Genomic DNA, 18,553 nt, shown 5'->3' on the forward strand with positions numbered 1-18,553 from the left:
TGGACATAGACAGTCGGCGACTTTCCTTATTGTGCTCAGATTTCTCTCACATATCTGTATTATCCACCACTGGGACCAGTTCACATACAGACGTCTTCACATAAAATCTGCTTTTCCTTACTAAGACATTGCCACTCTCTTCTCAGGGACAAGTATCTCTCCGCCTGATGTCTCCCTCCTTCCATGATGCAATAAATCCTATGATTCAGTAGTGGAGGAACAGGTAGAGACCTGAAGACATGATGAAGACATTCTGGAACCAGCAAGGATACAGTTATATAAGGGTTGTGTAATGAGACGAGGACTAATAAGTCATTATTCTCTGGAACGTTCCGATAAGAAGGTTATGAAGGTTCCTATTACTTTCCTGCCTTGTGAGCACAAGTATCGATGACCGCTGACGGATGATTCTGTATTGTTAGGTGTAGTAAGAGGTCCAGGTCAATAAACTTCCCTGGCTCAGCACATACTTCTTACCTCAGAGATGTTACCTCAGGGAAATTCCAAAAAGTCATAGATTCTATTAGAATGGAATGCAAATGGATTATTAATGTTTGTTCCTGATCTTTTCATAGGACACAAAGGAATTTCATGTAGAAGTGAGGAAAGACCCCGGAATGTCTATAGACCTGGCGTAAGCGGGTACAGACCCCAGAATGTCTATAGACCTGGCGTAAGCGGGTACAGACCCCAGAATGTCTATAGACCAGGCGTAAGCGGGTACAGAACCCAAAGCCTAATACTGATGTAACCCAAAATACAGACCCCGGATCCCTACACTGATATAACCCAAAATACAGACCCCGGATCCCTACACTAATAGACCCCAAAATACAGACCCCGGACCCCTACACTGATAGACCCTAAAATACAGACCCCCTACACTGATAGATCCCAAAATACAGACCCCAGACCTCTACACTGATAGACCCCAAAATACAGACCCCCTACACTGATAGACCCCAAAATACAGACCCCAGACCCCTATACTGATAGACCCCAAAATACAGACCCCCTACACTGATAGACCCCAAAATACAGACCCCCAGACCTGTATACTGATAGAATCCCAAATTACAGACCCAAGACCCCTACACTGATAGACCCCAAAATAAACACAGACCCCAAACAATTCTAAAAACCCTATAAACAGAAACTGCAAAGACCACAAAGAGAGATCTAAGAGCAGACTCCAGAGCAGACCTCCTAAACTATCAAAGACCCTATCCCCTGAACTAATGGAGCCCCCAAACTCTGCAGATACTGTACCCGCCTCTCCATTGCAGGCCATCACATGATGATTGTGGGGGTTCAACCTCTGAGACTCCTAAATGGGGTGACAGTCCTGGCCATGTGCTCTGCTCATAAATGGCAACTGCCCTGAATTTAAAGATTCCATCCCAAATTTCCAGAAGCAATTCCAGCAAATTTGGGCACGTCTTGACCTGAAATCGGTGGAGTGATCCCCCATCCTGCTAATGGCTGGGGTCAGCAGGTTGGGGATAGAATCTGGGCCATTCCTGGGTACCAGAATGAGGTCACCTAATGCCACCAGGTCCACAGAAGACAAGGTGAAGGATTCAGGTCATTGAATGGTTAATCCACAAACTTTCTCAGAAGGGACTAAAAATATACAAATCTTATAATAACAAATCTCCACGAAACCCTAAAGAAATTCCCGGCCGGCGTTAATGAATCCTGACATCACTTGTCAACCAGTCAGATTCTTGGCGTTGCCCAAGCTCATGTTATATCAGAATCTTACAGAATATCCAAGAAAATGTATCAAGTGATCGTAACGTTCCAGATATCCCACATCAATGATGGAGAGAGTATCCTGGTCCATCTATAATGGGACCCAACAAGGGCATAAAACCGGCCCATAGGAGAGCGTTGACATCCCATGAGAGACCCATGAGGATCAGATCTCCCGGCCAGTCTCCATGGCACACTCCAATCTGGGAAAGAACATTCTTCGCCTTTGGAAGTTTCCAGAATCTGCCTCTCAAAAGACTCAATGTGAGAGCGAATCAAACCCCCAGGGGCCCGAATGGAATGGAAGGATTTCAATAGTCTCCACCTTGTTGACGCAAATTTCCATGTCTGTTACCTATGAGAGAAATACACTGTATCCTATTTATGGCTGGGGTCTGATGGGTTAATTGTTTAATGATTTGACTACTGCTTAATTGGCCTGTCTCTATGTGGTTGTACCTGGGGAACCAGAGCCCATGTGTATTGTGCTTCCGAGGACTACAGGAAGTATATACCAGCTGTACATATAGAATTACTTCGTCTGCGTGTTGTTGGCGTCGACGATCCGCCTATATTTAGCAAATTGCTGCCGTCAATGGTTTGCCTGCTCCGGCGTTTCAGCAGCTCTCAAGCTGTCCTGCTGCTGAACTTGTTCATCGGGCCGTGCCTGTGATTGTTCCAGCATCTCAGCAGCTCGCTGGGACGTCGTATAATGAGTGCGTTGTTGGCATCAATGATCCACCTGCTCTGGCGTTTCGGCTGCTCTAAGAGCCGTCAAGTGCCTAGCTTGCTCAATCCTCCTCAGCTCCGCTTGAGGAGAACTCTGTGACTTCTGGCTTCCTTCATAGCTCTCGTTGTTTTAGAATTTTGCCACAAATTAGATTTTTGTTTTCCCGGCATGTTTAAAGGGGTTTTCCCATCTCAGTGTTTCAGCATTGGATCAGATCAGATAATATGCAGATGTTTGTACAGAATGGACTCAGTGTTATCTGTGTGTTTACATAGAGAGATAACAGACCTGGCTTTATCAGAAAACTCCAATTAGCTGATGGTACTAGCAGCAAGAGCTGTTTAGTATAGTATGTGAACATAAATTCATAACAGTCGTGAACCCATGTCATTTACCAGGATAGCCTATGTGTTAATCGAGGTTACAAACTATCTATGTGCCAGATGTCATCCAAATCCGTTTGTCCGTTTTTTCGTGATTGAGGAACAAACATCCAAACTTTCACATTTATAGTATTATAGTAGGAGAGGAGATACCCAGGTTACACCGGCTGCACATATAGAATTATACACTGTATATACCCAAGTAATATCTTCTACATCTTCTCCCTCTATGGCTCTATCCATGTAATATCTTCACTTACAGTCTCTTATAGACATCCAGCGTCTTAGACAAGCTAATAGACTGACAATATCCCATCACTGAGACATCTGACAATCCTCCGGCTCTGACAATGGAGCTGGTGCCGGAACGTATTGCAGTAATTGGATATGTGAAGTGCAATGTGCAGCACTTCAGTCCTGTATTGTGTGTAGAGGGCCGAGGATCGCGCCAAATCATCCGGAAGGATTACCGGGGAGAGAGTGAGATGAGATCTACAAATTCAGGATAAGCTTTAAGGTGTCTTATATGGCAGAGAGACTTGTGGGCCCCATCAGGCACTAGGACCCAGATGCCGCCACTACCTTGGCTCGCCCTTCATTAAAAAACTAAGTTTTGTCCGGGGATGGGGAGAAGTAATGGAATAATAGAAGTTTACTCCGTAAGGAGCCCTCGCTGTCTCTTTCAGTTTCTAAAACGTCTTAGTTTTTAGTAAGAACATTAATTAAAGGAAGGAAAAGTATAATCTGGGACAGCGGTGATGATGGCGTTTTTTTGGCCGCGCTCTTCGCATTGATTTCGGATACAGTCAGCGGAGTTGTTACGAGCTGCAGGGGCTTTTCATTAATACAACTCCCCGGGCTGCTTAATGTTACACATCCTTCTATGAATACAGATACCCTCCTAGAAGACGTCTCCAAGAAGTTCTACAAACCTCCACTTGTTGCAAATCGGAAAAGCGAAAGTCATTGTCATTTTTTTTTGTTTTACGCCATAATTCATGGTAGGGGAGGCCACAAGACACAACCGGGCTCAGGCTGTATATACAGGACAGGGTATATGGCTATGACAGAGGAAAGTTCCTGCCTGGGTCCACCTTCGATTAGATTAGGGGTCGGTGACAACTTTTGGTCATGTGATCATTCTGGTAATAGAATGGGCCAACTTAAAGGGGGTTTCCAGAATCAATTGACTTGAGTTTTCATGAAAAGTTAAAATATGTGCAGGGTCTTCCCGGTCTAGTCAGTCTGTTCTATGACTATATAATCCTTCATACATGACGTCCTATCAGTTTTATGCTGCTGATAATCACATCATGGCTGCAGCACATTTTGCATGTATACTGTATTTGAGCGTATACAATAACTAATGGCCTGGCCCTCCCCTCCCCATTACTACTACTGGTTTCTTTACATGCAATTCTGCCAGCAGTAACTGTACAAGAGCACACAAATAGCGGAGGAAAGTCCAAGTGAACATAATATAGGAGATCCATGAATGCTGAACTGCAAATATAGGACAGATACATGCAGGTACCCGATCCAGGAAAGCTGCTGCTGTCTGTGAATAATACCCCATCTGTGACCACACAAGCAGCCAGAAGTAGATACAAGGACATAGACTTGTCTTACATTATACACTGAGATTTGCAGACAATTTTCAGCAAATCTGCAACAGGTTTCTTCAGTCTTGTCTGAATCCCCCTTTAAGAAACTTAAAGGGGCTGTCCACAACTATTGATGACCTATACTTCGATTTTATGGGACTGAGCTTGCAGTACTTTTCCTGGCCTCTACACAGTGTATGGAGCTCTAGTTCTGGTTGAATCCCTGTGATCACTTTCTACAGAGTGGTAAGTATAGAGTATAACCTGCTGACCGCTGGGGTCTGACCACTGAGACCCCCACTGCTCATGAGAATGCAGGGGTGTCAAACCCATAGCAAACTCCTGGTGGACATGACAACACTCCCCTTAATGGGAGATAGCACAGTGCTGTACCTCTGCTATCTCTGGCGCCCCTATTGAAGTGAATGGTAGTGGGGGTGCATTGCATTGAGCAGGGGGTGTTGCAGCGGTTAGACCTCCATTGATCAGCACTTTATCCTCTCTGTCCTATGGATGTTTCTTGGTATAAATAATTTAAAGGAGGTTTCCTACAAAAGGACGTTATCCCTTATCTATAGCGGGGGTCCGAATGTTCTGACAGCAGGCACACCGCTCCATTCATTTCATGGGACTGCTGGAGATATCCTGTACTTTGCAATGAATGGAGCGGTGCACGTGCTGTGGGGTCTGAACACTCGGACCCCACTGATCTGCAGGTTATCTCCTATCCCATTGATCCCGTCAGGCTATACTTTGCTTCCTCTGTATCTGAGGTTGCTCCTCCTGTGTTTTCGGATCTTCCTGTTCCCCTTTGTCTGTTTTCTCTCACCCCCTCCTCCTCACTTACGTCTATCGCCCTCCATAAGCGCAGGGAGATAACATCCTCCTCATCCTCTTCCTGCACAATAAACACACGGCAGCCGCTCTGACAATCTGTTTTATTTCCCGGCATAGGCTCATGATATAGACTTTGTCATGCATTTAGCAGAGACTGCTGGGAACGATGCTCTTTGGTTGTTGCACATAGAAGATAGAGGCGGACGCCATCATGCATCATCATCATCATCATCATCATCACCGTCGTCGGACCAGATGCCTTGTCTTAGGTCGCACATAGAACACATCTCCATTACATTGCATTTACATATATACAGTTTAGACCAGAGCTCAGCAATCTGCGCCTCCTCCGGCTGTTGTAACCCTACATCTCCCAGCGCGCCTTACAACAGCCGGAGAAAGCCACATCTCGCAGACCACTGATTTAGACATTTGGCACAGAGGATAAATTAAAATATAGTTCATGTAGCAGCGTAACATCCCATCTCTGGAACAGAGGCCCGGCGGGGCCAATTCACATTTTGACTTTTTTTGTAAGTTTTATGTTTTTAGCATGCGCATTCTCATAGTTCTCTAGTATCAGCCTATCGGCTTTCTTATGTCCGTGCTTAAGATCATCGCTTGTTCCTTGTGCCCGTCGTTGGAGCAGTTGGACACGGCGTTGGCGACTTGGCAGAACTTTCTGAGTAGGATTTGTCTTAGTAAGAGGTAAACCCAAGGATCCAGTATTTGGTTGAGCGAGGCCAGGCGGATCGCCGTCAAAAAGAAGTTGCAGTCTTTCTGGAGCTCTGCGGTTTGCGTGGGCGAGGTTGGGTCGCAACGCTCCACTGAGGTATGATTGAAGATCATCTTTAGCATAATGACCTGAGGGGCAGAAAAGAAGAGGAACGTACGTGAGATAGGGGGCATCAAAGAAGGAACATGTAATATTATATTATACAGGTACCAATGGGGCACCGGACATGAGCAAAGAGGGTCTGGTCTTTAGGAAGCATCTACTTTGCCCAGCATTCATTCCAACTCAACCTCACCAACTTCTGTAGATGCCCCCGGGCACGACATGTAGAAGAAGGGGGTACAGCTTCCATTATGGTAATAAGATTCATCCTGCCCAAAACTGTCCAAATAATAGAAGAATTGTGTTCCTATGTAACAGCCACTTACACTCTGCATACACCATAGAGTCCCTGTATACTAGTGCCATACAGTATCTGCATATTAGTGCAATACGGTGTCTATATAAAGTGCCTACTGTATTTAAGGGCCTACATAAAAGTGACATGGTCCTAACATACTAGATCTATACAATGCTTATACAGTCATGCCAAATACAGTCTATTACAGTATTAGTGGCATACAGCGCCCACATACTAGTGCCATACAGCACCCACATGCAAGTGCCATACGGTGCCTACATACAAGTGCCATACACTGCCTACTACTAGTGCCATACAGCGCCCACATACAAGTGCCATACAGCGCCCACATACAAGTGCCATACAGCGCCCACATACAAGTGCCATACAGTGCCTACATATTAGTGCCATACAGTGCCTACATACAAGTGCCACACGGTGCCTACATTCTTGTACCATACAGTGCCAACATACTAGTGCCATACAGCGCCCACATACTAGTGCCATACAGTGCCTACATACAAGTGCCATACAGCGCCTACATGCTAGTACCATACAGCGCCTACATACTAGTCCCATACAGTGCCCACATACAAGTGCCATACAGTGCCTAGATACTAGTGTCAAAGAATAAATACATTATAGCGCCATATGGAGCCTACACACACCGCCTAAATGTTATGGGTATCCAGAGCTTACATAGACGGCCTAGATATTACAGGTACCTAAACAGTAAGGCATTACAATAACCATATAATGGTGTAATACTGTACAGGAACCTATAACAGCGCTGTACCATATACTGCCCTACTAATATAAGTAACATATTGCTAAATAACCTCTCACAGCCGGCGGCACATGATGGAAGAGACTCCTATATGTTGGCCGTCTTGAGGTATTTCTGCTCCATCAGATTATCGCATTCTGTACATCGGCAGCATCAGCAGACGCCATAGTAATCACGCCAGAATGAGACCTCGCACAGCAATGAAGTATCTGCAGACCTGCATATCATTAACATATCGCATCTAATCTGATGACGGCCCGAGTGAAAAATACCGCAATAAATAAGTCACCGCAATGTGCAAAGCAAGTGCCATTACTCAAAGTGACACGTGTGCTATATACGGTATATATATATACTGTACTGTAGGATTACACAGAGCAGGTAGTGATCCCTCTGTACTGTAAAACTGTCAGTAACCTATAAAAGTGATAGATGACTCCCTGGAGGGGGCGCTGTGTAAACAGGAAGCGGAACAGCACATTTAGCTCCATTACTTCATATCCAGTGTGTAGGATAGAATGTAACAATGTAATAAGTGGGTCGTTTATAGGATATAATGTAATATATGGGATACAATGTAACAATGTAATATGTGGGTCATTTATAGGATATAATGTAATATATGGGATACAATGTAACAATGTAATAAGTGGGTCGTTTATAGGATATAATGTAATATATGGGATACAATGTAACAATGTAATAAGTGGACACATCATTAGTAGGATAGAATGTAATATATGGGATACAATGTAATATATGGGATACAATGTAATATATGGGATACAATGTAACGTGTGGGTCATTTGTAGGATATAATGTAATATATGGGACACAATGTAATATATGGGATACAATGTAACAATGTAATATGTGGGCACATCATTAGTAGGATATAATGTAATATATGGGATACAATGTAATATATGGGATACAATGTAACAATGTAATATGTGGGTCATTTATAGGATATAATGTAATATATGGGATACAATGTAACAATGTAATATGTGGGATACAATGTAATAAGTGGACACATTATTAGTAGGATATAATGTAATATATGGGATACAATGTAATATATGGGATACAATGTAACAATGTAATATATGGGATACAATGTAACGTGTGGGTCATTTGTAGGATATAATGTTATTTATGGGATACATTGTTACCATGTAATTATACTTGGAAGACGAATCGCTAGAATAGTTTTAGGACCCCAAAGTGCGCTCTAAATGTCCAAAACCCAAAAATAAGATGACGCACGTCTATTGCCTGTATGTACAGTATATGTAGATTTAATTTCTCATAATCTGGCCATGTTTACTCCCCTATAGGGGTTACAATGCTCTACTGCGGACACACAGATATGAATCCCCAGACTGCCTTCATACATAGTAAATACTTGAGGTCACCACTAGGGGGCACTTACTGTGTACAGCACCTATTGAAATCTTTGACTGCTGTTTACTTCCATCTCTAGTCCATTGTGACTCCCCCTAGTGGCGGCTGTAGCCAGCCAAATTCTAATATTTTACCCAATGAGACAGGAATTCAGTGTCAGGGATCATTTTCCCTAACATAAGTTGAAAATGTTAACTTACAAAGGCTCTTGTAAAGGGTTTGTCATACAATAATTTCTTTTTTCCCTGAAACAGCGCCACACCTGTCTGCAGGTTGTCAGTGGTATTGCAGCTCAGTGAATGATAATTAGCTGCAATACCAGTCCCAGCCCATGAACAGGTGTGGCGCTGTTTATACATTACACAGCTCCCATGTAAGTGCAAGCCCCCATGCTTTGCCGTCTGGAGCTCTATCCACATCACTGTCCCCCTATATACTGTATATACACATATAGCCATCAGTATGGCATCCTGAGTGCAGGTATATTTGTACCTGGTCGTTCCCCTATTCAGACGCACAGAAGTGTCCTGATATTCCAGTGACATCGGGGGGCGCTGCAGCGCACTGGCCTGGAATCCTTCACTGCTCATACCAGCACCAGGATGAAAGGGAAATTACTGGACGGCAATTACTGGACGGGATCCAGCAATGGTGCTGAGTACAGAGCGGCTCAGAGATGGCTGATTTATTAGAATCCTCCTGGATAATGTCTCCTATTAGTCACAGAGCGGTCAGCGACGCTACGTCTGAATTCTGCCACATTACACTGGTGCTCTGGAATGGAGGCCGGATTTGAGGACAGCGATTCCCTAATATGATAATTGCAATGTCCTGCTCGGGTGTCAGACTGAAGGGTCTAATCTAGAAATAATAAAGGAGGCGCTCTATACGGATTATTGGCCTCATTTACAGGCAGGGTCTCACACGCTCTAAGTTACTGCAGCACTTTACTTCCTCCCTGCTGATGGCGCTGCACATAGTTGTAATCTAGTGGCTGACAGATAGATGGTGCTAGAGAGTGTGGACACTGTTTGTAAAGGGAGAGAGCGAGAACCCCTTTAATGAAGTCCTGTGATCTCTGCCAAGCAGCTGCTCCAACTATACAGGACAGGAGCTTTATCTCCTCATGGTTGATGGTAGAAAGATGGTAGGTAAGTAGGAGAACTTCAATATCTTTTATAGAGGGAAAGGAATGGGGCATAATACTGTGTGCAGGGACCACTATAGGGCATAATACTGTGTGCAGGGGCCACTATGGGACATAATACTGTGTGCAGGGGCCGCTATGGGGGATAATACTGTGTGCAGGGGCCACTATGGGGGATAATACTGTGTGCAGGGGCCACTATGGGGGATAATACTGTGTGCAGGGGCCACTATGGGGGATAATACTGTGTGTAGGGGCCACTATGGGACATAATACTGTGTGCAGGGGCCACTATGGGGGATAATACTGTGTGCAGGAGCCACTATGGGGGATAATACTGTGTGCAGGGGTCACTATGGGACATAATACTGTGTGCAGGGGCCACTATGGGACATAATACTGTGTGCAGGGGCCGCTATGGGGGATAATACTGTGTGCAGGGGCCACTATGGGGGATAATACTGTATGCAGGAGCCACTATGGGGGATAATACTGTGTGCAGGGGCCACTATGGGGGATAATACTGTGTGCAGGGGCCACTATGGGGGATAATATTGTGTGCAGGGGCCACTATGGGGCATAATACTGTGTGCAGGGGCCACTATGGGGGATAATACTGTGTGCAGGGGCCACTATGGGGGATAATATTGTGTGCAGGGGTCACTATGGGACATAATACTGTGTGCAGGGGCCACTATGGGACATAATACTGTGTGCAGGGGCCGCTATGGGGGATAATATTGTGTGCAGGGGGCACTATGGGACATAATACTGTGTGCAGGAGCCACTATGGGGGATAATACTGTGTGCAGGGGTCACTATGGGACATAATACTGTGTGCAGGGGCCACTATGGGACATAATACTGTGTGCAGGGGCCACTATGGGGGATAATACTGTGTGCAGGAGCCACTATGGGGGATAATACTGTGTGCAGGGGCCACTATGGGACATAATACTGTGTGCAGGGGCCGCTATGGGGGATAATACTGTGTGCAGGGGCCACTATGGGGGATAATACTGTGTGCAGGGGCCACTATGGGGGATAATACTGTGTGCAGGGGGCACTATGGAGGATAATACTGTGTGCAGGGGCCACTATGGGGGATAATACTGTGTGCAGGGGCCACTATGGGGGATAATATTGTGTGCAGGGGCCACTATGGGGTATAATACTGTGTGCAGGGGCCACTATGGGGGATAATACTGTGTGCAGGGGCCACTATGGGGGATAATATTGTGTGCAGGGGCCACTATGGGACATAATACTGTGTGCAGGGGCCACTATGGGGTATAATACTGTGTGCAGGGGCCACTATGGGGGATAATACTGTGTGCAGGGGCCACTATGGGACATAATACTGTGTGCAGGGGCCACTATGGGACATAATACTGTGTGCAGGGGCCACTATGGGGCATAATACTGTGCGGAGGGGCCACTATGGGGGATAATACTGTGTGCAGGGGCCACTATGGGGTATAATACTGTGTGCAGGGGCCACTATGGGACATAATACTGTGTGCAGGGGCCACTATGGGGGATAATACTGTGTGCAGGGGCCACTATGGGGGGTAATACTGTGTGCAGGGGCCACTATGGGACGTAATACTGTGTGCAGGGGCCACTATGGGGTATAATACTGTGTGCAGGGGCCACTATGGGGGATAATACTGTGTGCAAGAGCCACTATGGGGGATAATACTGTGTGCAAGAGCCACTATGGGGCATAATAGAGCGCGCAGGAATGCGTAGGAGGGGGTCGGTTGAGGTCAACAGTTTGCCACGGGGCCCCGCCATTCCTAGTTACGCCATTGGATAGTGAGAGAGCTTAAAGAGCTTCAGTATCTTGTGCAGAGGACATTTCCTAGTTACTGAAGTCCTGTGATCACAGCAGCATCAGCAATGATATAATCAGACCTTCTCCTCCTCTATGATCTTATCTCTTGTTCCTTGAGGTCGCCCCATTAGGACATTATTCCCTTCCGGACCCCTTTTTACTCTCTAAACCAGAGGACAACTCCACGTGCTCCAATGTAATACTACAGACAGCGCAACGCCAAGATGATGGACCTTACAGCAGAACTCACTGAACCCCCTTCTAAGCTCCCCGAGGTCCCTGGAGAAGTCGTCTCTGCCAGGATGAAATGACTACCATAGTGATTCTCAGAATAAAGGGATAAGAGGGCAACCCCTTTAATCCGGACATAAATCAGAGGATTACTCCTTTAATAGGAGAGTCTGCAGACATTCCTTGAGCTGAGACACTTGACATTTCTTGCAATTATTGTTATTACCGTTATTAGTCGGTGACCATGACGACTCGCCCGTCGCAGACCCTATAATGGATCCCTGATAGGAATCAAGTGTCTGTGCGAGTTAGACAGAGGCAAGAAGAATCCGCGGAAAATTATTTTCTTCAAGGAGGTGAAGTTATAATATAAGGGGTAATTGGTGACATTACCGGCGGGGCAGCGCGACACCGAGTGTTACAGATGATGAAGGAGTCTCTGCAGACAAGTAACTCCCGAGGAGGAGAAGGACTGGACGCAGAACCTCACCTGAAGGCTCAGGAATGTCCTGCTGTAAAGAAGATCTATTCTTCCTTTCCCAAGAAAAACAATGTTGCAGCCGTAACGTGCCGGAACTGAAGACGCAGACAAGCAGTTATGCTTAATGGTTTCTATTGGCAGAATCTTAAGGTGCGAGAAATAAGTGAATGAAGAACAAACAAGACGGGGGACGTGTCTAGAGGCGCCTTCTACGGTTTTTAAGGTCACCATTATAGTCTACGGGGTCCGTGGGTTTCCACAGGTAAGCGCTTTTTAAATGGATGGGGTCTCCGTCTTTCAGGTCGCCATGTGGACCTGAACAACCTAGTGTGAGCTCAGTGTCACCCCCTGATGTACGATGTCACCCCTGGTCATACAGACGGCACCTCCAGGCTAAGGGATCCGGTCTCGGAAACCTCAAATTCAAGAAAGTCTTTGTACCTCAATGGCCTCTTCCCAAGGTTTGCATGCTATGAACATCAAAGGGGTGTCGATTCGCTGGCTACCTCTCTGGCTTTCACCCCTTTTGGGGACATACCTTCTCCTCTATGGCTTCCACCCCCTCCAATGTGGTGTTGTGGGGAACATGAACCCGTATATGCCTTGGCCACCATGAACCAGTATTTCTGCACAGTAGTGGAGACCTTGGCAATGAGGTTGGGTCTTCTGGACGCATGACCTAAATGTAGAGGAGCAACATGTTTCCGTGAGACACCCGTTGGCCTTTGAACTTTCCTCAGCAGCACCTCGTCCATGACCAAGCATGGGTTGGGTTGCTGCACCACCACATAGACCTCAAGTTGCCATCTCTGCAGGTAGACGCCTTCCACCAATACACAGTCACCAATATGGTGGCAGCTTTTTCAGCCTATGGTTGCCCAGCACAGACTGTGGACTTTGAGCCTCCGGGTCTCTTGCACTTACTGCTAATGTACATGTAGGCATCGTGTCTAGTGGGCATCGTCTGCTCTGACCTAACACCACCATGAAGCAGGCCGAACTATTCATCCATCTCCTGACTTCATGCACCCTGGGCGACACCACCTACCACAAAGTCACAAATTACATTGCTATCTGTACCTGCAGGCAAAGGACCCCATCAAATCAATACTTGGTGTGACCTTTGTCCTCCATCAGTTCTTCTCGATACTTGCAGACAGTTTTTAGCAGAACTGGGCCGGGAGGTTGTTCCCGCCGCCATCTTGGAGAACTAAGCCCAGATCGCCTGTGAATCTAGACTTGCTCCAATCTGTCTGTCTCTTCATGTCACCCAAGACAGACTGGATGATGATGAGATCAGGGCTATCTCTGTGGGGGCCAAATCATCACTTCCAGGACTCCTCCTCCAAAGGGCAAAGGTCACCCCGAATCTTGATGGGGTTTACATTTCTCAAGGTTTCATTCACAACAATAAACTATTAACCCTTCTACTTCTGAATCATTCTTATTGCACAGCATTCCCTACCCCCTGCCTAAAACTTTTGCACAACACTGTACATTAGCGGGTAACGAGCAGGACAAGGGATGAGGCCATTATCAGATCTGGGTTTTGTCTCCAGAACATCAGGATTGGAAATCAGTCAAGTGAAAGACTTTACAAAGAGTCAGATTACAGAGCGGCGGCGGAGGAGAGTGATCTTATATCCCCCCCCACCCCGGTGCTGGCTCTTCCCCAGCTCCATCGTCGTCTTCTTCCGGCGGTTCAAATCCAGCGTGTGCAGTAGCACTCCCTCCGGAGCTACTGCGCATGCTCCGACGCAATTTTTCTCAATGGCAGTGCGCACGCACCGGATTTGAACCGCCGTTAGAAGACGACGATGAAGCCGGGGAAGAGCCAGGACCGGAGGGCGTCGCCGAAAGAAGAAGAAGGCGTGTCAGAAGATGGCGTCGGATCGTGCATCAGTGGAGCGGGGGCTGGAAAGAGTTGGAGTTGGTGACAGGTTCCCCTTTAAATCGGATAGCTTTACAGGACGTTCACACCTGGCAGATTTGTTAACAATTCTGCAAAGTGCAGGCGATTTTCTCACCATATCGCGTGACCTAATGACAATATCTGTGCAGCGCTGCGGTATATGATGGCGCTATGTATATAAGCACCATAGAATAATCATGAATATCCCAGTGCATATGACCAGAAAGAAGCTGCCGTATCTCCTCCTGTCAATCGCAGCAAATTACATAGAAGAAACCTGCGGTGAGTGACCCCAGCCTTAGGGTTTGTGCATATTATGGCTCTCTTGGTTCCCAAGCTGTGACAACCTGTTGTGGAACTACAACCCCCAGCAGACTCAAGGCACGGACAATAGATGTGAGATCAGATCTGTCAATGAATGCCAGCAAGATAGACATGAGCTGTGCCGGGGACTTCTATTGCTCCTCCTGGCAGTGTCTGGGCTCAGGTCTGAGTGATGGCGCCTGACAGTCTCTGGTGACATCTACAACCGTAGTGGAGGAGCAGGTAGCCGCCGGCTTATAGCATTAGCCATAGATTAGGTGGGAGCCGACTGATCTGGAGCACGGAGGGTTAATAGCTCAGCTATACGAGATGTTTCCAGGAACGGATCAGAGGACGGCAGGGCGGTCAGCTGCTGCAGAACAGCTTCACTGGAGACCGGACAAACCATGCGATGGTCTGAATGGGATCCTAATGCTGCAATATTAGAGGGGGAGGCCATTATTATGCTAACTCAGCTGCTGAAGAACATCTTTGGGAGCTGATTTGTGATTCTTAAGCTACAGAGATATAAAATAAAGGTCTGTATATAGAGAATACTTATGACGTGTCCCGAGGGTTCTTACAATTAACGATAAAATCTCAGCCGCTGCAGAACATCTTTGAACCTGTCAATCCCTGTCTTCCATATATCTTTAAGATGCAAACATTTTCTAATAATTCTACTACTGCAAGTCACAGCATGGCAAACCTGGTCTAAGGCTCAGATATTAGTGAGATATGCCTAACTGCTGCAGAACATCTTTAGCAAAAGACTTGTAAAGCACCTCACTGGATCTGATAATAACACTAGAGAGGTATATAATGGGAGGGGGGGGTTGTATATATTGTATATACCAACACCTCTAAAGATCAGAGCTCTGCATTAATAGCTGCTGCTGCAGAACATCTTTGGAAGCAGACTTGTTAACCCCTTACTTCACAACCTTTAAATGTGTAAAACGCAAACATTCTGCAATAATTCTACTACCAGTCGCAGCATGGCTCCGATATGAGTAAATGAGTAAGATAAACCTAGCTGCTGCAGAACATCTTTAGCTACAGACCTGTAAACCATTTGATTACTAGACTGGATCTGATAGCAATACTGTGGAGTATATAGAGGAATAGTATATACTAGAATAGCTCAGCATTTACATCAGCTGTTGCAGAACATCTTTAAAAACCAACTTAACACTTTGCTTTACAACCTGTAAATCTGCAAGACACAAACTTTTTGCAATAGGCTGGTGCATTTCAGATGTTCTTCTACTACATGGCACGCATGGACGCAGCATAGATGCAGTATAGGCACAGCGTGGGCACAGCATGGGCAAAGCTTGGCACAGCATAGATGCAGCATGGACGTATCATGGACACAGCATGGGCAAAGTATGGCACAGCATGGACAAGGCATGGATGCAGTATAGGCACAGGATGAATGTATCATGAGCAAAGTATGGCACAACATGAAAGCATGGGCACAGCATGCACAAAGTATGGCACAGAATGGACACAGCATGGGCAAAGTACGGCACAGCTTAGATGCAGCATGGGCACAGCATGCACAAAGTATGGCACAGAATGGACAAGTATGGCACAGCAAGGGCAAAGTACGGCACAGCTTGGACACAGCATGGGCAACGTATGGCACAGCAACGGCAAAGTATGGCACAACATGGAAGCAGCATGGACAAAGTATAGCACTGTATGGGCAAAGTATGGCAGAGCATGGAGGCAACATAGATACAGTGTAGGCACAGCATGGATGTATCACGGCCACAGCACGAATGCAGCATGGGCAAAGTGTGGCACAGCAACGATGCAGTATAGACGCAGTATAGGCACAGCATGGATGTATCATGGGCAAGGTTTGGCACAGCTTGGAACCAGCATAGACGCAGTGTAGGCACAGCATGGACGTATCATGGCCACAGCACGAATGCAGCATGGGCAAAGTGTGGCACAGCAAGGATGCAGCATAGACGCAGTGTAGGCACAGCATGGAAGTATCGTGAATGTAGCAGAGGCAAAGTATGGCACAGCATGAGCAAAGTATAGAACTGCATGGACGCAGCATGGCACTGCCCGGGCACATGTAATAGCGAGATTTGCCTACCAGAAGAGGTGACCAGCAGGCAAACAGCACACACATGATTCCCATCAGCTGGATCATGGTCTCCATTGTAATCCTCTCCCACTGCTTGCTGGCTTGGGACGCCGAGTTCCTACTTTTGCACCGGGTCACCAAGGCTTTGATAGTTGCCAGGTTGCACGTGAAGGTAGTGCCAAGGGACAGGAGACCAAGAGAGGCAAAAGTGGCAGCAAATACTATGTTCCCTGGAGCCGTGTGGTCAGTGCCGATAAAACACCAGGTCCCCGGCCACTGCAAGGTGTACTGCCCCAGTCCTATCACAGGCAAGAGGGCAAAGCCAAGCACTGCCCCCCAGATACACAGTAACACTATTACGGTGACTTTGGTCCTCATGTTGCTGGAGTACCAATGTGGAGACCTAATGGCCAGAGTCCTTTCAATAGCCATGGCACTGGCAATAAACAGGGGGCACAGCCCAAACATAGTCATGGCCAGTCCGAAGAAGGCGCACAGGTGTCCGGAGGGGTCCACTCTGCTCCACTGCCTTTTGGCCAGGTAGACTGAGATGACGATGGGGCTGGTGAGGAGCTGTCCGGTGAAGTCGGTCAGTGCCAGGAATCCTATGCACAGCAGGAAGGAATGCTTCCTCTTACTCTCCTTCTTCTTGTAGGACTTGTAGATCAGCAGCATGGCCAGGGCATTCCCCACCAAGCCAGTGATCATCATAGACAGGGGGAAAGCCACAGACACTGAGCCCCCACAGTCCTCCGCCTTGCTGCTCAGGTTCCCCCAGCTCCTGTCCCTCAGGACATTGGACATGTTGGGGTCCCACATCCTTGCAGGGGTGTAGTTGAGGCTGTCACAAGGGTCTGTGCTGAACTCCATGTCGTCTCCAAGGATCCTCCAGGTGCACAGCCCTTCTTAAGCTCATATCTGCAGCAGGAGGAGACCCTGTGCTGTGCCACAAGCCCCAGCAGCACTCCTACTATATAACCAGCAGGGGGCGGCTCCTGCTGATGCGTCACATCCAGTCATCCAGAGCAGGGCACAAGCAGTGTGCAAGGGAGAGTGTCAGCAAGAAGCAGGGAGGGCAGAGAGGTGGAGCAGACTCAGGTATCCACACCTACCTGGCTGTATGGCACTGCATTCTACTTGTTACATTGTCTCACTGTTGTATCAGAGTTTCTCCAGTAATATTTAGATCATTCCATGCAATGTAGCAGAGTTGTATATTAGGATATCAAGTGCGCCTCCTAGTGGCCGAACAAGGAAGGTGCTCCAAGTTATGGAAAAACACAAAAAATCCAGAAACTTATAAAGTGATCTGAGAAGGTGATTTATATATCATTGTACATGTATATACTGTGAGTGAATGTTGTTTTTTCTTTTTATGTATTCTTTTTTTCCTATCAGTATGTCTTTGTAAATCCATGCAAACACGGGGAGAACATACAAACTCCTTGCAGATCTTGTTCCTTGGCGGGATTCGAACCCAGGACTCCAGCGCTGCAAGGCTGCAGTGCTAACCACCATATTGCCCCTACTGTATGGGTGAATGTGTAGGTTGCGACCATAACCCTGCCAGCACCCAATGACTGCGTGACCATACCATGTAACGGGTGAACATTGTGAGCAGGCGCCCCACAGAATGGGTACAAAGGTGGGCAAAAACCAGTGTGTAAAATGGGACTTCTTTCTGCCTGAAACTCCCCTCTCTTCCAGTATGTTAGCCGTTTGCCTGCTTGTATTTGAAGTTCAGTGTCACTGGATCTACTATATTATGGTCAATTGGGCTTTTCTCAGTTATTTATTTGCTCTTGTACAGTTACTCCTGGCAGAATTACATATAAAGAGACCAGTAGTAGTAATGGGTAGGGAAGGGGCAGACCTCTCCGTATTGTACATGCCCAC

General features: G+C 46.7%; 1 protein-coding gene across 1 annotated transcript; it reads right to left on the minus strand.

Moving 5' to 3' along the window:
* Window positions 1-5,397: 5,397 nt before the first annotated feature.
* Window positions 5,398-17,590, minus strand: PTGER3 (prostaglandin E receptor 3). Its single transcript, XM_075287581.1, has 2 exons — window positions 16,667-17,590; window positions 5,398-6,173 (listed from the first exon to the last, which is right to left on the minus strand). Exons 1-2 carry the CDS (start codon window positions 17,525-17,527, stop codon window positions 5,889-5,891), a joined length of 1,146 nt encoding a protein of 381 aa, XP_075143682.1. The 5' UTR covers window positions 17,528-17,590; the 3' UTR covers window positions 5,398-5,888.
* Between the last annotated feature and the right edge of the window lie 963 nt (window positions 17,591-18,553).

This window comes from Leptodactylus fuscus, chromosome 9 (assembly GCF_031893055.1).
Source record: "Leptodactylus fuscus isolate aLepFus1 chromosome 9, aLepFus1.hap2, whole genome shotgun sequence".
Classification (NCBI taxonomy): domain Eukaryota; kingdom Metazoa; phylum Chordata; class Amphibia; order Anura; family Leptodactylidae; genus Leptodactylus; species Leptodactylus fuscus.